This window comes from Mobula hypostoma, chromosome 3 (genome assembly GCF_963921235.1).
Source record: "Mobula hypostoma chromosome 3, sMobHyp1.1, whole genome shotgun sequence".
Classification (NCBI taxonomy): domain Eukaryota; kingdom Metazoa; phylum Chordata; class Chondrichthyes; order Myliobatiformes; family Myliobatidae; genus Mobula; species Mobula hypostoma.
The window spans coordinates 137343207-137368065 of NC_086099.1; the positions used below are offsets into that span (position 1 = coordinate 137343207).

At 40.8% G+C, this 24859-nt stretch overlaps 1 protein-coding gene across 2 annotated transcripts in view; it reads left to right on the plus strand.

Moving 5' to 3' along the window:
• dgkb (diacylglycerol kinase, beta) overlaps positions 1-24859 on the plus strand; it is an 828029-nt gene that overhangs the window by 280064 nt on the left and 523106 nt on the right. For both annotated transcript variants that reach the window (XM_063043772.1, XM_063043771.1), the window contains exon 9: positions 5855-5974. In XM_063043772.1, the coding sequence (XP_062899842.1) occupies positions 5855-5974 (120 nt within the window). The remainder of the gene's footprint in view (positions 1-5854; positions 5975-24859) is intronic.

A 24859-nucleotide genomic window follows, 5' to 3' on the forward strand; every position in this document is an offset into this window, starting at 1 on the left:
TTTGTAACAGTGGAGTTATCTTTTCTCCATTATAAACTGTTAGTTGGATATCTGCAGGCTTCAATTTATTATCTTTGAAAAGCCGTTAAAACTCATTTTATGGAATGACTGAATCAGCCGAACCAGTATCCAATTCCATTTTAATTAAACTGCAGTTCACTTCTGTTATAAGCCATATTGTTTGCCTCCAGTTAGTTTTCACATTGTAAATCTCAAGGCTACACAGTCCTGTGTCATTCTCACTATTATCCAATTTTCCATTAACAACATGCAGATTAGTGTTCTTTTTGAACTTGACTTTTCATCTTTTTCTCTTCCCTGCACAATCTATTTACTTTTGTCGACCTGACAGGCTCTTTATATGTGTCCCACTTCGTTGCATTTTCTGCAAATTTCATCTTTAAATCTGCATGGGTCTGGTGTATATGAGCCCCTGCCACAACAATAACATAATTTGTTCAGCCAGCCACGTTTCTGTTTAGATGTTACAATTTTGCTCACACTCACTTTCATTCCTGACTGCAACTTGTATCTCTATCTGATGTTCCCATTGAAGCAGCGATTTCAAATGTTCTTTTAAAAGTCAGTGTTTCAGTTCGGATCCACTTTTGAATGCTTTCTTGTAAGATTCCACAAATTAAATTATCTCTCAGTGCATCACTAACCCCATCATTGAACTAACAATGCTCAAACAATTTCTTCAATTTAGCCATGTACACTGATATGTACTCCCCTTCCTTTTGATTGTGGTTATGAATCTAAAGCATTCTACAATCAACAATGGTTTTGGTTCTAAGTGTTACTGCCTTACTTGCACACTATCAGCAAAGCCCATTTTGGCTGCTTTGATTGGAGCAAACTTCTAACCAAACTATGCCTTTAAATACAATGCATTCAGCAGAATCGGTACTTGTTTCTCATTGGCTTCATTTACTTTAAAATGCTGCTCAATCTGTTCAGTATACAAAATCCAGTTTTCTCTTGGGCAATTGAATGCATCTATCTTCCTGCCATAGCCAGCTATTTTTGCTTTTTTTTAAAGTTTATGATTCTTATCGCTCAATACTCACTGTTTATAAACCCGTGAATTTGACAATTTCCTGCTAACTTTTAAACTCAAAAGTTTTCTCCTCTTTCCGAAGAAGCACGTGCTGTACTGTTTTCTTACTGAGCTTGAACATCTTGCTGTTCTTCACATGTAGGTAGCTGTCTCAGGTTCATTTCAAACTTCTTTGTCATTCCTTGTCATCCTCTGTCTCTCTTGTTCTCATTCCCCCAGCCCTTCCTCTCTCTCTGTCTCCCCCCCCCCCACCATCAAACTAATTGAAAGGAAAAGAAGGGAGCCAGGAATACAAGTCTAACTTTGTTTTTTACTTTGAGTGAGATGCACATGTATGATATGGTGACATAATGACACATGCCATTTACATATAGCCCATAATGCATTATGTAAACAACAATGCTTAATCAAACAATATATTTCCAATATCACTCAAATACACAACAACCATCACTACCACTATTCTTATCACCTTTCTACTTCTTTTTCACTAATACATATCCAAAAAAAACCCTTTTGTCTTATGCAATGATATTACAGCTCAGGGTGTTGGAGTTCAGAGTTCAATTCCAACATCCTCAGTAATGAGTTTTTATGTTTTCCACATGGAATGTGTGTGTTTTCTCCGGGTACTCTGATTTTCTCTCGCAGTCCAAAGACGTATTGGTGGTAGGTTAATTTGTCATTATAAATTGTCATGATTAGATTAGACAGAGGTTACTAATCTTTCTTATACCATGGACCATTACCATCAAGCAAGGGTTCTGTGGAGCCCAAGTTGAGAACTCCTGGGTTAGGATTAAATTGGGGGTTGTCGGGGGTTACTGTGTGGTGTGGCTCGAAGGGCTGGAAGGGCCCATTCCACACTGTATCTCTAAATAAATTAATAAATACCACTTTATCTGACTTGTTGGCAAATTTCATCTGACATTATTCTTGTGAAGTGCCTTGTGAAATATTACAATAAAGGCTTCAGAGATAATAAATTTCAGGTACAAGATGAGATTGGAGAAGCTAAATTTATTCTCCTGGAAGCAAAGGAATTTGAGAAGGGATTTGACAGAAGTGCAGAAAATCATGATTAATGTTAGCTTAGATCAGGGGTTCCCAACCTTTTTTATGCCATGGAGCCTTACCATTAACTGTGGAGTCCATGGACACCAGGTTGGGAACCACTGGCTTAGATGGAGGATCTGTATTAATCTCCTGATTGAAAAAAGCATGTGAATCAAAACATCTGTGCAAGAGAAAGTTGACCAGACTAATACCTGGAACAAGTTATGAATGAAAGTTCATTCATAACTTGAATTTATTCATAATTTGGACTTGGATTATATCAACATGAATCAAGAAGAATAACAGGTGACTTCAATGATATAAGGTCTTCAAGGCGTTGATAGAGACAATGTTTCCTTTGGGCAGAGGTGGTAAGAAGAAATTCAGAAATAGAGATCCCATTTTTTAAATAAAAAGGCTTCCTATTTAAGATATGGATAAGGTGATCTTTTTTTCTCCCTCTCAAAGGGATTTGAGTCTTTGGGCTTCCTTTCCTGAAAGTGCAGAAACCAGAAACCAGAAACCAGAAACCAGAAATAGATAAATTCTGATCAAGAGGTTGAATAGCTACCAAAGATAAGTGGAAATATGTTAATGTTACAATCAGATCAGCCCTGATCTTATTGATTAGCATGCAGGATTGAGTGGTTGAATGTACGGCCACTTTTAATTTATGTGTTTACATGAAGGTTTTTCCAGAAATAGATAGTTTAAGGATGAGGAAACACAGATTTCAAACTGGATTAAAATATAGGTGGGGGATCCAGGTGATGAACTTATATTTTAACTTAGTAACTTTAGGAATTATAAATTGTCTCTGGTTCTCTTTATTTTCCTGCTTCCTATTGTAAAACCTTATCTCTGCTCCATTTTTGGGTCCAGTTAAGGTATTTCAATTAAGAAAATCCCATCTTGTTTTGTTACAGAATTTAACATAATAGTGTTAAATTTATCTGTTATATCAGCATCTCATAAATTAACTAATTATTTGGTAATTTAACTGACAAATAGTTCTTTGAAATATTGGTATGTTGTAGTAAAGTGCCTTGTCACTTGTTCAGTCAGATGGTAATTACCATTCATGTAACAAGTGCTGCCTCAGTTACTTAAACTGAACAATAGGGTTGTTCTAAATATTTCATAGTCAAAAGACATGACTGAAAATTAAAGTGTTCATGGAGCTCATCTGCAACAGGCCGACTTTACAAAGTGCTTCAAATGGAATCGGTGTTTGTGTGAAACTGCCAGTGTGCACCACTCAGCAATTTCCTTAGGATGAAAATTGTCAACTAGAACTTGAAAGTAAATAAGGAGAAATAATGGAAATCAAGTAGCGTTTTTCACTTTCTTCATTTCAGAGTACCACGTGGAGTGTGTTCATCATCATTTGAGTTCAAGTTAAATCCTCTTTCCCTCCCAGATAAAGCACAAACACAAATCCAATCTTGTACAAATAAAATGACTAGGTAGCCCATTTCTCTATAACTATATATTGTGTTACAACCTTTAAAAATGGTAGCTTACACAGAACACCTACCACTTAGATCAGAGTAGAATAATTGTGCTGTGTAAAAACAATGAAAAAGAATAATAATTTTATTGTAAGTTAATGTAGAAAAGCTTAACTCTGTGAAAAAGCTGGAAAAAAAAGGAAGGTTGTGTGATATTGCTAATTCTGGAGACAAGTGATAATAAGATTGACATGTGGAGAATTGTATACAGTTTTTCCAGAGTCATTTTTTGTGTTCTACAAATATTTGAAATATAATTTAGTGAGTAGGTAAACTCACTATCAATTTGCTTGTACCAGCAGGTTGGTTGGACCCAGCAGTATTGCATCTACATGGCTACTTTTTCATTTCATCATCTGTTTCCCTTCACCATATCTTAATTGTGTTTGTTTCAGACTCATAAAATCACACTGCAAGGAAATGGACATTTCAAGTTGCCAAGTCTGCACTGCCCGCCATTTATATTGTCTTTGTTTTCCCTTTGACACCACACCCTCTACACCAATTCTACCATTCACAATCACATCAGGAGGCCACTTACAGTGGTTTATTAACCTACCAACTCCTGTGTCTAGGACGTGGGAGGAAGTCAAAGCTCTCAGAGGAACCCCACTTCGTCACAGGCAGAATATGCAAACTCCATACAGCAACATCAGAGCATCAGAGGGTAGAACTGAACCTGAGTATTCAGAGCTGTGTGGCAGTGGCTGTGCCATTGTGCCAGTGGGTCTCTTCATTTTTGCATGCTCTTTTGGTAGTAGGGAGTGTCTTTTTTTTAACTTTTTAACTGGTTGGGTTGAGTTGTTCTCCGAACTTGGCAATCCATTTGCAAACATTTCATCACCATATGAGGAGACATCATCAGTGCATTGCTCATTTGTGGAGTGTCCTCCAAATTCTAGGCCTTTGTATATTTGTCAATCAGCTGATTGGTCATCATTACGGAAACTCAATCGTGATGAAGGAACAGGGTTTCATCTCTTGATTTGTTGCATGGTGAACTCTGCGTGAGGATGCCTGTGAGGTCAACAATACACCAAACAAGAAGTGATCATATGGGTTATCCTTCCATACATTTGTAATATCTCAGAAGTGATGGCCCAACTGCCCCAAGAACGTAGAAATTTGGTCACACATAAGCCAACAGCAACATTGAGAAGAGTGCTCTGCAGCCCAAAAGAACAAACCAAGATATTGGACAAGACCAATGAGGTCTACAAAATTCAATGCGGGGACTGCAGCAAATATTATATTGGCCAAACTGGGAGAAAACTATCCAAAAGGATCCATGAACATCAACTGGCTGTGAAGTGGCATGACGAACTCTCGCTTATCTCCACCCATGAAGATCAAGAGGGGCACAAGTTCAACCGGGTATCAGTGAAAGTCATGGCATAAGCAAATGCACAGCGTGCAAGAGAACTCCTAGAAGCATGGTTTCCACAAAGAATTCTTTAAGCAGACATGTAGACCTCGATCCTATTTATAGGCCAATGTGGGCAAAATTCCAGACCACAATGTACAAGAGTTCACCATGCACCAAATCAGAGATGAGACCCCTCCCTATGTCACAATTGAGTTTCTGTAATGATGGCCAATCAGCTGATTGATAAGTATATAAAGACCAAACATTCAGAGGACACATCACAAGTGAACAGTGCACTGATGATGTCTCCTCACATGGTGACAAAATATTTGCAAATGGATTACCAGGATCAGAGAACAACTCAACCCAACCATCAACCATTCAAGCTACACATTTTCTGAGATATTTCCAACTTTTTAACTATTTCACTATATAGGTTCCAAATCTGATTCTTGGAATGAGCACCAGACCTCATAAGGAGCCCCAATCTATCTGAGCCACAAGAATGGACCAGACAAATGAAGCAATATCTTCAAATGTGACTGCAGATTTTGATATGATAAATGCATTTTTCCTCATTTGCACATACTCAGTAACGATGCCCAATACGTGAAACTGCTTTAAGAGAAACAAGCTCCAATAATTTGTTTATCACATTTTCAGTATTTTGGTCAAAGTTCATATGTGAAACTAATTAGTCAGAATAGCTTCAGTTCAAATCTCTGTTGCTATTCGCATATCTTTAATATGTAAGCATAAACAGGCAAGGATATCAAAATCCCCAACACTTCAGTCAGGCAGATATTTGTTGTGACAAATGATTTAATTATGCTCTTAAAGGATTTTTATATTTTGTGGTAGATTCTTCAGGAGATGATGGAAGAGATAGATTATGATCGTGATGGTACAGTGTCTCTGGAAGAATGGATTCAGGGAGGAATGACAACAATCCCTCTCCTGGTTCTCTTGGGTCTGGAAACGGTGAGTCACAAACCTGCACAAGTAATCTTAATTCCCGAGTCAGTCTTCATATGGAAAGGAATGCACCAAATTTGATACTTTAGCATTCCTGCTGTTTTCCACTGATGCCATTGACTGTGTATGACTTCTACAGTACCAGTTCTTTTCTGGTGATTTGCCCAAGCATTGATGTTTCATGAGTGAGCTTTTCAAATGAAAGTGAGTGAAGAGTGATCACATAGGACACTAGAAATGAGATAATCCTATCCATTTTCTAACTTCATTCCAAGGAGCACCTAGGCGTACCTGTTGTAAACCAAGGATACTGAAGCTTGTTTTCATTCATCTCTCTTCACACTCATTTCAATGTTCAAGGATCAGTCACTCCACCAAGGTTGAGAAGCACTTCACATTTAGTCAATGCTTAGACAGGAGAGTGCATGGATACGTGGTATGGAGGGCCTTGCCCAACAGATGTGAGAATCTTGCAACCTGTGTGGATGAACAAGAACCAGAGTGGAGTGGGATGTATGGAAAGAAATGTGTAACTCAGTGGAGCAGTGTGGTCAGAGTGGCATAGATTCTGTTCTATGTATCCGTGAGTTTGTATAATGCCGACACTTTGCCATGGATAAAGGCATCTCCTTGAGGCAAGGGGATCTTGGAGATGAAGGCCATGTGCATTGGCTGGGAGGAGGGTGGTGAGGAAATTCTTTTGTATATTATATAAAACCTAACAATGCAGATAGAAGGGAAAAGTACTTCTTGCAGAGGGCAGATATAGATGTGGAACCTAAAGTAACAAGTAGAACCATAAAAATAATAATTATAACATTGCCAGCTGAACCATGTGCAACCTGGCATTGGTCAGACTGTTCAGGGAGTTAAATTTGTAGTGTTACGTATCCCGTAACTGGGTTGCCAAACCAGCAGAAATGGATCACTCAGTTGGAGTCTGGATTACTAGAACTAAGAAAGTTTTATTAAAGAAACAAGCAACACAGTACTCTAATCAAAAGGATAATAAATGCAACAGTTCAGCAATGATAAACACACATGTACACAGAATTAGGATAACAGGATCAATCAAGCTCTATCGTTGTCTAGGGGTAAATGACCAGTTTCAAGGTGACGCAAAGTTCAGTTCAATTTAGTTCAATTCAGTTCGCAGACAGTGGAGGGAAGGAGAGAGAGAGCAAAACGAATGAATATTCAAAAACTGCTTCCACACACAGACCTTCGCAGTCAGCTTTCGGGTGAGCCGTTTGTGATGTCATCTGAGGTCACCGACCGTGACCCGTCCGTTTCCAGATGCGATCGTTTCTCTGCGGTGAACCTGGCACCCAGGCAAGGGTGAACACACACCAGGTTCCCGCCGATCGTGCCTTTCCCCCCTGTGCGTCTATGGCCTGGTCCCGCAACCGGCCTTCCAAAACTTCCCGCCAACTTGTGAGAGACGCACCGCTTCCAGGGTCTCATTACCTCGGGTGTCGTGTGTGTCCTGCCTTAGCGAACCTGTCCCTTTTTATCCCCCTGCTGGGGTATCGCCTGTCCATCACTTCAAATAGTTCAGGGTTCAAAGGGGGAACCGATCTTGACAGCTCTCCTTCCCCTTCATTAACATCTCCAAATGCTGCGCCATTGTTTTCCTTATCTCTCTCTCTCCTGAAGACAGGTGGCAGACCAACTGCTGATCCCACTGGTGCCAGCACAGGCCAGCTAACATCTTAATCTATGTCTATTCTCGTCACAGTAGCTAAAGGCCTAGAAAGGGAGAGAGGTATATAATTACGTATGTCACCAGCCTCAGCAGTCGGGAAGAAGATAATGGGCTTCAATCATAGTGGCACTCATAAAATGCTGGAGGAACTCAGCAGGCCAGGCTGCATCTGTGGAAAAGAGTAAACAGTCGATGTTTTGGGTCGAGACCCTTCAACAGGACTAGAAAGAACAAGGAGAAGTCAGAGTAAGAAGATGGAGGGAGGGGAGGAAGTAGTACAAGGTTCACTCATAGTGAATTCATGTCCTGTCGAATTAACTATCTGGACTGTATTAAAGACTGTAATCTAAATAGTTTGGATGGCTCAGTTGAGGAAACTTTATTTTCGTATCAATTAGGAAAACGAACATGCACATTTATTGACTAAACTTGAGACTTCTTTCTTAAATTTTACAATGTGAACCCACCCAAGGAGGCAGCTATTTTAGATCTAGTAATAAGTACTGAGACAGGGTTGATCAGCTGTAAAGGACTGTGCACTGCTGTGAAGGATTACAACAGAAGGTGTTTCTATCACAGAATTTCACTTCTGTCTGAAAGTGACTGAAGATGAAACCAGATCTAAGATGTGAATACAGCCAATTATGCAAGCAGTGAAGTGAGTTAACCGAGATTAATTTTTTCAGATTTTTAAATAAATATTTCATAATTCTCAATTAATATAAATTCCACAAAAGAAATAAAGAAGCTATGCGTAGCTAAAATTAAGTATGATATTAGAGAGAAGAAAAGTTGTAAATTTATAGAGTAAACCAGCAAGAATATAAAAACATTGTAAGGGTGTCCATTATTATGTAACAAAGGGAGCAGGAGAAATAAATACTAGTCTTTTAGAAACTAAAACAATAAAATTAATAGTAATGACTAATTAATGAGGAATAGGTTATATCTGATTTCACTGTTAGAAAACCTGACACAGCGAAAATGATGGGTAGCCAGGTGCAAGAAAAGTGAGAAGCCTAAAATAATTAATATCACTGGAGACAAAATATGAGACAAATTAATGGCACTAAAGGTCAACAAATCCCCTGGTCCTAGTGGTCTGCATTCCCTGGTATGAAAAGAAGTGTCTATCTTCACAGTTGATGCTTTAGTTGCAATCTTGCACATTTTCAGGATTCTGGAATGATTCCAGTAGATTGGAAAACTGCAAGTGTTTGTTTAAGAAAGGATAGAGGGAAAACAGAATTACAGGGCAGCAACAGTAACTTAGTTCATTAGAAAACTTCTGGAATCTATTGAAGGAGTGATTAACAGAACAGTTTGAGATGGTAAAATGACTAGATAAGTTTATCAAAAGAAAATTCTTGATGGTCAAATTTACTAGAATTTGATTAAGAATGTGATTAACAGAATAGATCAATAAAAACAGTAAATGTAACATTTTTAGATTCCCAAAAGACATTTGATAAAGTGACACAGATGGTTACTGCTCAAGTGGTTATGGAGTGTGAGGTATATTCAGCATAGAAAATCATAACCAGTGTGGATAAACAAGTAATTTTGATCTGTTCACTAAGGTACCTACAGCACGTTAGATTTATTATAAGTCTAGCAAGTCCATTTATGGGATAGAAAGGAGTAGCTGAGAGAGAAAGATAAATAGAAAGGTAAATTATGTGTTTTTATTTAATTATTTTTGTTTCATTGATTTAAATTGTTTAAAAGTGTTTTATGATTTCTTTCTTTTTTAATTCATTTTACTTAGAGACATTTATAAACATTCACCATCTTGACATTCTAAAACTTTGGATGTGTGAGTTCTGAGAATCTTAATTACCCTTTGTGTGGAACTTAAATTGTTGCCTCCTCAAACTGCATTGACAGAATGTTGGAATCTATAATCAACAAAAAAAATAGCTAGATATTAATTGAATCTTAATGCAACCAAACTAAGTCAGGTCAAACCTGCTGGAGATCTTCAAGGAAGTACTAGGCAGAGGCAAAAGAGGGGGAACCTGTCGACGTAGTGGATTTGGATTTCCAGAAGGCATTTCACAAGGTGCCACATAAAAGACTGTAGCAAAAGGTACGAGCTGAGTGGGAGATATACTGCATGTTAAAATGAATAGAAAATTAGTCATCACATTGAAGACAGTTTCAAAAATTGATTTTTTTCAGGCTTGTAGAATATAAGATCAGTTCTTAGACATCAATTATTTATAATTTACATTAATGACTTAGCTGAGTGTGTTTGGTATCCAAGTTTGAGAATGGTACATAAGTAGATGGAAGGACATGTAATGATGTGGATATTTGTAATCTCCAGCAAGATATCGATAGGAATTCCAGAATCATCATTTCAGAATTAGCATTGAATTACAGAGTAATATTGCACAGAGACACGACTTAGCCTCTGGCGTTCAACCACACACTTACAGCAGACTCACATAAATCCCATATTTTATTTTCCCCACATACTTGTCAAATGGGGTTTAATATAGGAATGAATGAGGTCAGGCATCTTGTTATAAGGAATAAAAAAAAAACAGACCACTATCTAAATGGAGAAAGACTGCATTTTAATGGAATACAAAGGGGTGGAGATATTTTTATACACTCAAAAACAAGTTCAGCACATAATTAAGAAGTCAAAATTCATCCTGGTCTTTAAGACAAGGGGCATGAAATTTAATCTTAGAAAAGTATTACTAAAATCTTTCATGTTAATAGTGTAATTGCATCTGGAGTCCTGAATATACTGTTAATATAGGCATGGATATATTATCAATGAAGGCAACCCAGAAGAGATTCGTGTGATTAATTCTTGGGATGCAAAGGTATCCTGGTATTAATGGCTAAAGAAGATGGACTGGTATTCTTTGGAAACTACAGACATTAAGTATATACTTACTAAAGATGCAAGATTTTAAAGGTGGCATGATAGGGCAGATGTTGAGGTGTTTCCTCTAGTTGAAAAGACTTGAATGAGGAGGTATGGTTCCAATCTAAAATTGAGGTATGTATGAACTTCTTGCAGAGGGTGATGAACACAGGAATTCTCTAACCTGGAAGGTTGTTGTTACATCAAAAGGTACTCAGATTCAGCTCAGATAGGCAGAAAGACACAAACTACAATTATCTGCTTCAAACTACAAAACTAAGTTTACTAGGAGAGAGCAGAGCAAACATTAAAATCTAGGCCTCTAACTCCAGCACACCTCCCACTTGATCTGTGGCACTGTTCACAACCCACCTGTTGGTGAGGCCTTGAAGAACTACTCTAAGCCCCCCGACTGCTCTACTTTGAGACCCTCTCGACTGATAAATCCTGCAGTAAAGTAAACCAATACATAACACCAACTCAATTGACCAAATCAGAACCAATCATCCCTTGTCACCACTTTTCATGAGCCCCACCCCTGTGTTCACCTAACTTTTATGTTCCCACAGTTGTTCCCATGGTTGTATCTCATGGTTATCTTCCCATAGTAGTAATCAAAGGTCCTGCAGCCAGTTCACGTACACTCAAGGCAGTGGTGGTAAGATATTTGATATGCACAAAGATTAACTCTTTACAATACTAAATGAGACTAAAGACAACTTTTTTTTCTTAATGCCTTCAGATATAGCTGAGCATCACATCCGTTAGTGGATTCCCATGTATTATTTGTGTTATATTTGTTGTACTGGGAATACGAGTGGCCGTGAATAACCCACATGAAGACAGAGAGGTGAGGAACAAACATGCTGCTGTTTATTTTGCTTGTAAGTCACCTGCCCAAATCCTATTACATTCAGTATGTAACACGCAGGGAAGCCTGACAGCAGCCCATAAAGGTCAAAACATACTGAAGACCATAAAACCATAAGATATATGAGCAGAATTATGCCATTTGGCCATCTCAGTCCCAATCTCCTGCCTTCTCCCAGTATCCCTTCATGCCCTGACAAATCAAGAACCTGCTAACCTCTGCCTTAAATATGCATGAACACTTGGCCTCCACAGCTACCTGTGGCAAACAACTTCAGAGTTTCACTACTCTCTGGATAAAGAAATCCCTCCTCATCTGATTTCTAAAAGATGCCCTTCTATTCTAAAGCTATGTCCTCTTGTCTTAAACTCTCCCACCGTAGGAAGTATCCTTTCTATATCCACTCTATCAAAGCTTTTCACCATTTGATAGGCTTCCATAAGCTCACCCCTCATTCTTCTGAATTCCAATGAATGTAGTCAAATGCTGTTCATATGACAAGCCATTCAATCCTGCAATCATTTTCATGAACCTCTCCAGTTTCAGCGTAGCCTTTCTAAGATAAAGGGCCCAAAACTGCTCACAATACTCCAAGTGTGGCTTTACCAGTGCTTTTAAAGTCTCAACATTACATCCTTGCTCTTACATTCTAGTCATCTTGAAATGAATGCTAACATTTCATTTGTCTTCATCATCACAGACTTAACCTGCAAATTAAACTTTAGAGAATCCTGCACAAGAACTTCCCAAGTCCCTTTGTACCTCCATGTTTTTTTTGTATTTTCTCTCCATTTAAAAAATAGTCAACCCTTTCATTTCGTCTACCAAAGTGCATGACCATACACTTCCCGACATTGTGTTCCATCTGCCTTTTTTTGCCCATTGTCCTCATCTGTCTAAGTCCTTCTGTACCCTTCTATTTCCTCAAAACCACCCGCTTTTCCACCAATTTTCATATTGTCAGCAAACTTTGCGACAAAGGCATCAATTCCATCATCCAAATCATTGATATATAATGTAAAAAGACTGAACCCTACACAGACCCCTGTGGAACACCACTAGTCACTGGCAGCCAAACAAGAAAGGTTCCCTTTGTTCTCACTCTTTGCCTCCTACCAGACAGTCACTGCTTTATCCATGCAGAATCTTTCCTGTAATACTATGGGTCATAGCTTGTCAGCCAGCCTCATGTGTGGCATCTTGTCAAAGGCCTTCTGAAAATCCAAGTGCACATCAACCGATTCTCCTTTGTCTGCCTGCTTGTTATTTCTTCAAACAATTTCAACAAATTTGTCAGGCAAGATGTTCCCTTGAGGCAGTCATGCTGACTAAAGCCTATTTTATCATGTGCCTCCAAGTACACTGAGACCTCATACTTAATAATCAAATCCAACAGCTTCCCAACCACTGAAGTCAGATTAATGGCCTGTAGTTTCCTTTCTTCTGCCTCTCTCCCTTCTTGATGAGTGGCATGACATTTGCAATTTTCCACTCTTCTGGAATCATTCCAGAAACTAGTATTTCTTGAAAGATCATCACTAATGCCTCCAAAATCTCTTCAGCCACCTCTTTCAGAACCCTGGGATGTATATCATCTGATCAAGGTGACTTATTTACCTTCAGACCTTTCAGTTTTCCAAGAACCTTCTTTCTAGTTATGGTAACTTCACCTACTTCATGACCCCTGACACCTGGAACTACAACTATACTATTAGTCTCTTCCACAGTGAAGAATGATGTAAAATACTTATTCAGTTCATCTGACATTTCATTGTCCCCCATTACTACCTCTCCAGCATCATTTTTCAGTTGTTCGATATCCTCTCCTACCTCTCTTTTACACTTTATGTATCTGAAGAAACGTTTGGCATCCTCTTTAATATTATTGGCTGGCTTAGATTCATGTTCCTTCTTTACCTTAATTACTTTTTTTGTTGCTTACTGTGGGTTTTTAGAAGCTTCCCAATCCTCTAACTCCTCACTAATTTTTGCTCTATTATATGCCCTCTTTGGCTTTTATATTGGCTTTGACTTCTCTTGTTAGCCACGGTTGTATCATCTTTCCTTAGAATGCTTATTGCTCTTTGGGATGTATATATCCTGTGGCTTTCAAATTGCTTCCAGAAATCCCAGCCATTGCTGCCCTGCCATCATACCTGTCAGTGATTTTTTTCCAATCTATTCTGGACAACTCCTCTCTCATGCCTCTGTAATACCCTTTCCTCCAATGTAATACTGATACATGAATACATAATACATCCCTCACCCCATACTTTCAAGGTTTCCTTCCCCTTCCCATCCACAGATCAACTGCTGATCAATTAACATTCAATGGAGTAAACACTTCTCGGGCTTCCAACTGGGTACAGGTATCAATTGCAACTGACGTTTCGATGACCAACTCTGCCATCTTCTTCAGCAATGATGCTTGGGCAAGTCTTGTGTTGTATTTATTCCTCCTGTATTCCATCAGTCCTCATCCAATCAGTGTCCGCTCTTCCACGTTGTATCCCAAAAGCCATTGGTGTGGCACAGTAGTTTTGTGCTGTTGAGGTCAATCCTGTGGTCATTGTGAATGCAGTGTTCTGCTACACTGATTTCTCTGGATAACCCGGCAATAGCCATAGGATTGACTTCGACGGCACCACCTTGTAAAGGAACCCATTGAAATAAAATTAGAGGAAAAAAATTTAACAAAAATGAAGGCCTCGCTCTAAGTAAGAACTGCAATTCAATTGTAAACAAGCTGGGTGAGCAGAAACCTGATTGGATGAGGACTAACCAATCAGGAGGGATGGAATGTGGGGTTATATATACCACCAGACTAGACTTGCCCAGGGATAATTCCTGAAGAAGATGGCAGGGCTTGTCATTGAAAAATTGTTCATAATCTATACCTGTACATGGCTTGACGCCCAAGAAGAGTTTATTCATAATATACGCCAGGAAAACACTAGATCTTTTTTCATTCAGTGGAATAATCATCAAATTCAATGATCAACAAAAAAAACATTTTTTTCTCTGAGCTAAGGAAAGAGGTAGACTGTCTCTTTTCCCTGCAATAACCCTGGAGATTATTCTGCTCAGGTTCTGAGGGTTAGTCACTAAACTTGACAGTCAATCTGCCTGGAGCCCGTCTATGAGGGTACTGGCAACCCAAAGATGAGGCCAAAGAAATTTTATCTCTTGGTGGTGTATGTCTAGATCTTGGCTTGGGTAAGCATTGTCAGTAGGGGGCACGTCAGAAAGCAGAGGTGATGGAGGAAGCATTGGCTGTGTCATTTGATCTGGCAGTCATTGTCTCAGAATCCTGTCCCATTTCTACAACTGGATCTGGTTTGGTCAGTTTGTGTTGGTTTTCAGTGGCCTCAGAAGAAGGCAATAGCTGATCAACATGCCCTGTCTGGGTGTCGTGGTTACTGGTTTCCACTGTGTATAACACAGGACCAGTTTGTGGTTACCACCATCACAGGTATCTACTAGTTCTAGAGATACAGTTCCGGGCAATTACTCTCTCGCCAGCTGTGAAACTTCTGTACTGCACTTTAGCACATCTCTCTGCTTGGGTTTTCTAGTCATTTAGTATAATCTGTTTTGTATTTGGGGTCTGAGGAGGTCAAGCCAGGTACGAAGCTGTCTTTTCATGACTGCAGTGGCAGGAACCATTTTGGTGGTGGTGGGAGTTGTGCTGTGCTATGTCAACAAGAAGGTGCTCAGACACTGGTTGAGGGATCCACTTCCCAATGAAGTCTCGAGGACTTGTTTCATTGTTTGTATTAATCATTCAGCAAAGCCATTAGTAGCTGGATAATATGGTGCTGACTTTATATGCTGAATACCATTTGCTTCCATAAATGCATTGTACTCTTCAGTGAGTAGTTGTGGGCCATTGTCACTTACAAGCTGTTGAGGAAGCCCAAAAGAGCTAAAGATGAAATTTAGTTCTTCAGTGCATTTTCAGATGTAGTGCTCTTCATGATGGCATCCTCAGGCCATTTGCTGTGTCTGTCCAAGAACACGTGGCCTCTTACAGGTCCTGCAAAATCTATGTGGATCCTCTGTCATAATTCTTCGGGTTATTACCATGGTTGCAAAGGAGTAAGTTGAGCAACATTTTTCACTTGCTGAAAATGTGCCCATGCTTTGGCCTTCTCTTTAATGGTAACATCCATTCCTGGTTGAGTGCAATTTACTTCAAGCACATAATGCCCCTGTGTCCCTCATGCAGCTTGTCAAGTACTTGCTTTCTTAACAATCGTCATCATCGTCGTGGCTATCCCTCAAGGTCGAGGATGATGGTCTTCGTTCTGTCGATCAGCTGGCCCACAGAGTGAAGACGCCTGTGCATGTATTTGTTTAACGTGTACTTGATGTTGCACTCCAAGAAGCACACAATACTTCACAAATCAACTAACTGATTCCAATGGCATGGAAGCCACGACGACTGGAGCTGATGGATTTGTTGCAGCCTTCATCTGCCTTCACAGCCGTTGAGTTCGAAGTAACTTTGTCCGCCTGTTCCACCATTGAGGTCTTGGTTGGATTGTTCATTGTCAGGGACCTCACCCTTGACCTTACCGCCATGGGTGACCCTACCAGGAGCATCGCTCCAGACGGCATCACTCTCGGGATCTCAGTACCACACAAGCTTCTCCACCACGCCAAGGTGACGATCCACGGAGAAGTCTTAACAATGGAGAAATGACAAAACAACAGCCCCATGGTAGACACCCTGATTGGACTGTGAGCTCCTTCCATCCAGCCTTGTATGGTTTCAATTCTATAGTTGGTTCTCCTTTACATTCATGAGTTACCATGTCCACCACTTTAGATAGAACAGGGTCAGCATGTGTGTCCTTCTGGATTTGCACTGCAGTTATTGGAGCTGTAGGTACTTCCTTGAAGTATAAGCTCTCTTTCGGAGATGACTCTGGAGCTGTAACAGGGAAGTTTGGATAGACCATCAGCATTCGAATTAGGCTCGGACTTCCTGTACTTTATATTGCACTAATATACAGAGAGTACGAGAGCCCAATGTTGCATTTGACTTGCAGCCAGAGAAGGAACACCCACATACCACATGTGGACCAAAAGTTGATGTCAAGAGGTGCTGATCTGACAGGAGTGTAAATCGTCGACCGAAGAGGAATTGATGGATTTTCTTAGCTTCACAGACAATTGCAAACATTTTCCATTCAATCTGGGCATAGTGGCATTTTGTCTTGCTTAATATTCTTGATGCAAAAGCAATTGGATACACTTCACCGGAGATCATAATGTGTGAGATAACTGCCCCCTCACCATAGGGTGATGCATCGCAGGCCAACTGAATGGGCAATGATGGGTTGAAGTATGTGAGTGCTTCAGATTGTGACAAAGTTGTTTTGACAGTTTTAAAAGCCTCTTCACAGCGATCTGTGCACTGACAGTAATGTTCATTTATTTAAAAGCTCATGAAGTGGTTTCAGCAGGCTAGCCGGGTTAGGAGCAAATCTTGCATAGTACGTTGGTAGCTGAATGAAAGATCTTATTTGACTTAAATTTTATGGCATTATTTGTGGTTCTGGGAAGCCTGGTACCACATATGAGAGTTGGAGACATGAGGAACAAATGTACTGCTGTTTATTTATTTGTAAGTCATCTACCCAGAAAACTCTCTCACATTACCTTCAGCCTGTAATGTGTAGGGAAGTTGTAAAGCAATCTGTTGCGGTCAAAATATACATGAATACGTAACGTATCTCTCCCCCATAATTTTTATAGATTTCTCCCCCTTCCCATACACAGAACAGCAGCTGAACTATTAACACTCAATGGAATAATAATCAAATGCAACCAACAACAAAAAACATTTTTTTCTAATATAGAGAAAGAGGTAGACTGCCTCTATTCCTAGACATAACCCTGGGGATTATTCTGCCCCATGTGCCGGCAGTTAGTCACTAAATTAAACATACAATCTGTCTGCAGGCTTCCAGTTCCTGTGAGGGTACTGAGAACCTGGGGATGATGGCAAGGTCATTTTTTTCTCTTGGTGGTGTATGTCTAAATCTTGGCTAGGCTATTGCATTGTCAGTGGGGGGCACCCCAGAAAGCACAGGTGATGGGTGACAAATGATCTTGCTGATTAAGGAGTGGCTGTTTTGTCCATGTTGAAGAACTCAATGAAGTCAAAGTTCAGGCAGGACTATTTAGTATGGGAATCACATCATCTCCACTCATCAAAAATGCATTTCCCATCACCACAAACTCTCCTAAAGTGCATTTCCTTGTAGTGTCATTCATTTCCTTCTCTAGCATCTCTGTCATGTAAGTCTTTTTCTCTACCACCCGATCAAAGGTCCTTGATGTTATTATGCGCTCGATTTCAATTCTCCACTGGCAACTCAATCCGTAAATATTTTCATTCTTTTTGTTTTCCAATGGACTTCCAAATCATTGACTATTGGAGGAATTGGTCACATGACAACCATCACCAAACTTTCAGTGCTGAGGACTGAGTATAACATCAAGAAGTGGTAGATGGAATACCATGTCGGGAAGTGTATGGTCATTTGAAAGGGTTGACTATTTTCTAAATGGAGAGAAAATTTAAAAAGCTGGAGTGCAAGGAGACTTGGCAGTGCTTGTGCAAGATTCCCCAAAGGTCAATTTGCACGTGCTGAGGCAGGCAAATGCAATGTTAGCATTCATTTCTAGAGGACTAGAATATAAAAACAAGGATATAATGATGAGACTTATAAGGCTCTGGTGAGGCCTCACCTGGAGTATTGTGAGCAGTTTTGGAACCCTTATCTTTGAAAGGATATGGTAAAACTGAAGAGGGTTCGAAGGAGAATCACAAAAAATTATTGAAGTATTGAATGGCTTGTCATATGAAGAATATTTGATAGCCTTGATCCTGTATTCATTAGAGTTCAGAAGAATGATGGGTGACCTAATTGAAACCTATTGAATGGTGAAAGACCTTGTTAAGTGGATGTGGAGAAGATGTTTCCTTTGGTGGAACTGTCTAAGACTCAGAATAGAAGGGCATCCTTTTAGAATGATGAGTAGTAGGAATTTCTTTAGCCAGAGAAGAGTGAAACTATGGAACTTGTTGCCACAACCAGCTGTAGAGGCCAAGATTGATAGGTTCTTAGTTGGTCAGGGCTTGAAGGTATCTGAGGAGAAGGCAGGAGATTGGGGTTGAAAAGAAAAATGGATCAGTCATGATGAAATGGTGGAGCAGACTCGATGGGCCATATGGCTTAATTCTGCGACTATATCTTATGGCTATATGGTCTTTGTTCTCTCTTGTGGATCTGCAGTTCTTCGGTTGAGAACTGCTCTCTCCAAATCTGAAGCATTGTTCTTTTCTGTTCATCCAGTTGCCAACTCTTGCCAACACGGGTTTGCAAGGATGCATGCCACTTTTCAGTGTCCCAGATGCCTTCACTGTCATATTTTTTCAAGAGACATGCTCGTCTCTGCTTTGCATATGTGTACTCTTTGATTTTTAGAAGCTTTTCTTTGTATCATCGAAATGGTTTCTTCATGCCACACATTTTTATTGTATCATTTAATTGATCTTCTTCTTCAATCCATTCTATTTTATCCTTGCTGCGACCGAGGCTCAGCAGCTGCCTGTAAAGCTTCACTAAGATCTCAGGCTTAACAGCCAGGCTTAACAGCGATTCCCTTCATATGGCCTAGTTCTCCGTTGACTACTTTGGCATGTTTCTCCAACACCTCTTGCAGACCAGTGCTCCTGCCCATCAAGTGCACTTCATTCCAATTGAGTTTGATCTATGCTTCAACCACGATAGGCCCAGAAGCTCTGGATAACTATCTTTAAAAATGTGCAGTGGAATTTTCTCTCTCTCTCTTCGTTAATCTCCACTGTAACATATACAGCTCCCCTCACTGGAACAACCTCACCGGTGTAAGTCTTTAGAGTCAACCTTGCCCTGTCTGGGGTGAGATGCTGCAATTTCTCCTTGTGAACTGTCCCTGACACCAATGATACTGCAGCATCTGTGTCTACCTGCATCCTCAACAATGTCACTATCCAACCACATGGTCATCCAATAGCCATCTTTGTGTCCTGAAATAGATAAAACTCATAAAACTTCTTCAACCACAGAGCGAGAGCCACCTAGTCTGTCCTCAGTATGCTCTACCTTGTTCACATTTCTTTTTGTTTTTAAAAAGTCATTTTTCTTTATTACAGTGTTTTTTTGTTGACAGTATCTTTCTACTTTTATAGGCATGTTTAATATGTCCCTTTTAGTCACATTTTGGCAATCTTTTGTTGAATGCCCAGTTTTGCCACAATGATAACGTTGATTGCCAATGTATCTCATTCTAAAAGTCAGTGGAAACTTTATGAACTTGGGAAGTTGCACTTAATATCTGTGCTTCTTTAGCTGCCACCTCCATGGATGTACAGATCTCAATTGCCTTCTGTAATGTTATTCCGTCCTCTGTAAGCAAATGTTTCTGAATTGCCTCACTACACCACATACGAGTCTATCATATACTGTGCTTTTCAGTGACTGCCCAAAATCAGTGTTCAGACAGTTGCTTCATTACCACCATAAACTGTGAAATAGACTTGCTTTCCTCTTGATTCCTTTCATTAAACTTAAACCACCCAGCAATACTCAAAGTTTTAATGAATAATGTTCTTTGAAGACTTTAACCGTCTCCTCACAAGACTTATTGCCAAGCTTAGCAAATTGCACTAGACTGTGTAATGAATTAAACATTTTTGCACCCATCACAGTCAGAAAAGTTGGAACATGAATAGCATCTGAAATTTGATTTGCCTGTGCAAAATATTTAATCTTTCAGCATATGAACTCCATTGCTCTGTCGTTTTGTTATATAGCCCATACTTCCAAACATTGTCGTCACTTTCAAACTCAATCACAGTCCAGAAACGATAGCTAGACTTACAGGTGTGTGTGTGTGTGTGTCTGTCTGTTTGTTTGTCTGTCTGTCTCCCTCTCCCTCTCCCTCCCTCTCTCCCCCTCTCCCACTCCCCTCCTCACCTCCTCTCCTCCTCTCTCCCTCTCCCTCTCTCTCTCTCCCCTCCCTCCCTCTCCCTCTTTCTCTCTCTCCTCCCTCCCTCTCTTGCCCTCCTCTCTCTCCCTCTCTCTCTCTCTCTCTCCCTCTCTCCTTCTCCCTTTCCTTCTCCCTCTCCTTCTCCCTCTCACCCTCCCCCTCCCCCCTCTCTCTCTCTCTCGTTTCATTTAACTGTCCATTCTCATTCTCTCCCCTTGGATTCTTCACTCTCCATACTTCCTACGGCTGCTTTCTTTTCGCTCACCCACATTGCACAGAGGTACATCACCAACATTGCACATGTGGGACCCATAATAATGTGGAGCATATTAATGGACACTGGATACCCCCCTAATTTTCTTATAATATGTTCATATTATTTTTATTGCTTTGGTTTGTTATTTTGTTCATTCACAATTTGATTAATGGTCAGTTGCACTAGCAATAGTAATATTTTAGGAGGTTAATTGATGGTTACGAGGGGCAAAGCTTATACAGGCACTTGGGGCAGCTGAGGGGTCCTGGGGGCATGGGAGTGTGCACGTGAGGGAGTAGACGGAGACGGCCCGGCAGCATGCATGGAGAGTTGATGCGCTGTGTTCCGGTGTTTCCAGAAAGGAAAATAAAGACGTTATTTTAAACTTCTGCATGCCTGGAAGTCCCTTTTGTGTCCAGGTGTGCAACACATACTGACTTTTCTTGCCAAAGGGAACAAAGCAATAAATATCGTTTGAGGGCTTGTTATCTCATTGTCAGATATTATGTTTGTGGTACTGGGAAGCTGGGTGACCATGAAAAACACACAAGAGATGGAGAGGTGATGAACAAATATGCTACTGTTTATTTTCCTTGTAATTCATCTACCCAGAATGCCTTCTCACACAATGTTCAGTACGTAGCACACAGGGAAGACTGACAGAAGCGTGGAAGAGTCAAAATATACATGAATACATAACAGCTTGGACAACTTGGTCCTTGTTATAATGTGTACTTAGGGCTCTACGGGAAGTTAATGAAATATTTTCCCATGTTTTTCACCACAAGTACTGTTACGTGCTGGTGCAACAGTAGTGACACAAATTGTTGCACATCTTTAGGTACCTGTGATCCGTTGATTCATATTTCTGCATGGCTGAGTTCACCACTGCAAAAGAAGTTCAGCCATTTGATGGGGCAAGGAACACATTTCATTGGGCCATCAATATTTGTAAACCTCTTCGTTAAATAGTGTTGGAAGTAGACCGTTGTCATTTTTAAGGGTGAGATAGAGGAATTCTTAATAAGCAAATTGGTGAACACTTCTGACGGGGTGATAGAAACTGACCTGAATACAAACAGATCAGGTTATCTATGCACAGGCTTGTGGGTGGGAGTGGTGGCGAGGGTCTCTTCTCTTATTTTATATATCCATATGCCTGGAAGTCTCTTTTGTGTCCAGGTGTGCAACACCGCAAGGCTCCGTGCTGAGACCCCAGTTGTTTGCAATATATATTAATAACTTAGATGAGGGAAGTAAATGCAGCATCTCCAAGTTTGCGGATGGCACGAAGCTGGGTGGCAGTGTTAGCTGTAAGGAGGATGCTAAGAGGATGCAGGGTGACTTGGATAAGTTAGGTGAGTAGGCAAATTCATGGCAGATTCAATTTAATGTGGATAAATGTGAGGTTATCCACTTTGGTGGCAAAAACAGGAAAACAGATTATTATCTGAATGGTGGCCGATTACGAAAAGGGGAGTTGCAACGAGACCGGGGTGTCATTATACATCAGTCATTGAAAGTGGGCATCAGGCGGTGAAAAAGGCGAATGGTATGCTGGCATTCATAGCAAGAGGATTCGAGTACAGGAGCAGGGAGATACTAATGCAGTTGTACAAGGCCTTGGTGAGACCACACCTGGAGTATTGTGTGCAGTTTTGGTCCCCTAATCTGAGGACAGAGATCCTTGCCATAGAGGGAGTACAAACAAGCTTCACCAGATTGATTCCTGGGATGGCAAGACTTTCATATGATGAAAGACTGGATCAACTAGGCTTATACTCGTTGGAATTTAGAAGATTGAGGGGGGATCTGATTGAAACGTATAAAACTCTAAAGGGATTGGACAGGCTAGATGCAGGAAGATTGTTCCCGATGTTGGGGAAGTCCAGAACGAGGGGTCACAGTTTGAGGATAAAGGGGAAGCCTTTTTGGACCGAGATGAGGAAAAACTTCTTCACACAGAGAGTGGTGAATCTGTGGAATTCTCTGCCACAGGAAACTGTTGAGGCCAGTTCATTGGCTATATTTGAGAGGGAGTTAGATCCTTTGTGGCTAAAGGGAATCGGGGGTATGGAGGGAAGGCTGCTACAGGGTTCTGAGTTGGATGATCAGCCATGATCATACTGAATGGCGGTACAGGCTCAAAGGGCCGAATGGCCTACTCCTGCACCTATTTTCTATGTTTCTATATTCATATGGACAAGCTAGTTCTCATAGATGAAATGTTACCAAACACACTGTATGCTGCTGTTGTATATAAGGGACTAATTGTGTGGTTGAAAGTAGTCAGCTATCATATTTGCTTAAAAAGCAGAAGTGATAAAGCATTAGTGTGTACAGACAGATGAAAGAACAGTTGCACAACAGGGGAGCACTCCCTTGCCCCTGCCTTGCTACATACTCAGACGGTTATGGATTTTAGTTCCTACACAGTAACTCAATATCTTTTATTCCTTCAGAGTGCAAGATTCCTCCATGAACAGAAATTCTTTCTTTTTATCTATTCATTTATGGGATGTGGGCATTGCCAACTAAGCCATCATTTATTGCCCATACCTAGTTGCCCTTGAGAAGGTGGTGATGAGCTGCCTTCTTGAACTGCTGCAGCCTCTGAGGTGTAGATAAACCCACAGTGTTGTTAGGGAGGGAATTCCATGGTTTTGACCGAACAACAATGAAGGAACAGCAATATGTTTCCAAGTCAGGATGGTGAATGACGTGGTGGGGGATTTCCAAGTGATGGTGGTCCCAGGTATCTGCTGTTCTCGTTGTTCTAGATGGTAGCAGTCATCAGTCTGGAAGGTGCTGCCTTAGGAACTTTGGTGTGTTGTTGTAGTGCATCTTGTAAATATTGTGCACTGCTGCAACTGTTCATCAATGGTGGAGGGATTGGATGCTTGTGGAAGGGCTACCAATCAAGTGGACTGCCTTGTACTGGATGGTGTCAAGCTTCTTGAGTGTTGATAGAGCTGCACGTATCCAGGGGAATGGCGAGTATTCTAATACCCTCCTGATCTGAGTCTTGTAGCTGGTGGACAGGCTGTGGGGAGTCAGGAGGTGAATTACATGCTGCAGAATTCCTAGACTTTGACCTGCTCTGGTAGCCAGGGTGTTTATGTGGCTAGACTAGTTCTGTTTCCTGTCAATGGTAAGCCCCCAGGATGTTGATAGTAGGAGATTCAGTGATGGTGATGCCACTGAATGTCAAGGGACGATGGTTAGAGCCTTTCTTGGTGGAGGTGATCATTGCCTGGTACTTGTGTGGCTTGAATGTTACTTGCCAATTGTCAGCCCAACCCTGGATGTTGCCCGGTTTCTGCTGTATTTGGGTATGAACTGTTTCACTATCTGAGGAGTCAGAATGGTGCACAACATTGTGCAGTCATCAGCGAACATCCCCACTTGTGACCTTTTGATAGAAGGAAGGTTATTGATGAAGCAGGTGAGGGTTGAGCGACAGAACAATTGTGTGCCATATTGTATGATGTAGGTGACCACCGTCTCATGATCATGATTTTTCTACAGAAGTTGTTGCTATTGCCTTCTTCTGGACAGTGTCTTTCCAATGTGGGTAACCCCAGCCATTATCAGAACTCTTCAGAGTTAGTCTGCCTGGCGTCAGTAGTTGCATAACGAAGAATTGTGATCTGTACCAGCTGCTCATACGACCATTCACAACCTGTTCCCATGGCTTCACTTGACCGTGATCGGGGGAGGAGCTAAGCAGGTGTTTCAGCTTTCTGCAAGGATTGCACCTTGTGTGACTCCCTTGTCCTTTCATTCTTCTCCGCTGATCTCCTTTCTGGGACCTACCCTTGAAAGTGAAACATGCCCCACCTGCCTCTACACATCCTCCCTCACTACCATTCGGGTCCTCAAACAGTCCTTCCAGGTGAGGCAACACTTCACCTGTGCGCCTGTTGGGGTTAACTACTGTATCTTGTGCTCCCAGTGTGGCCTCCTGTACATCAATGAGACCCGATGTAGATTGGGAGACCATTTTGCCAAGCACCTACGCTCAGATTTGCCGGTGGCCTCCCATTTCAATTCTGCTTTACATTGCCATTCCGATATGTCAGTCCAGGGCTTCCTCTACTGCCGCAATGAGACCCTACTCGGGCTGG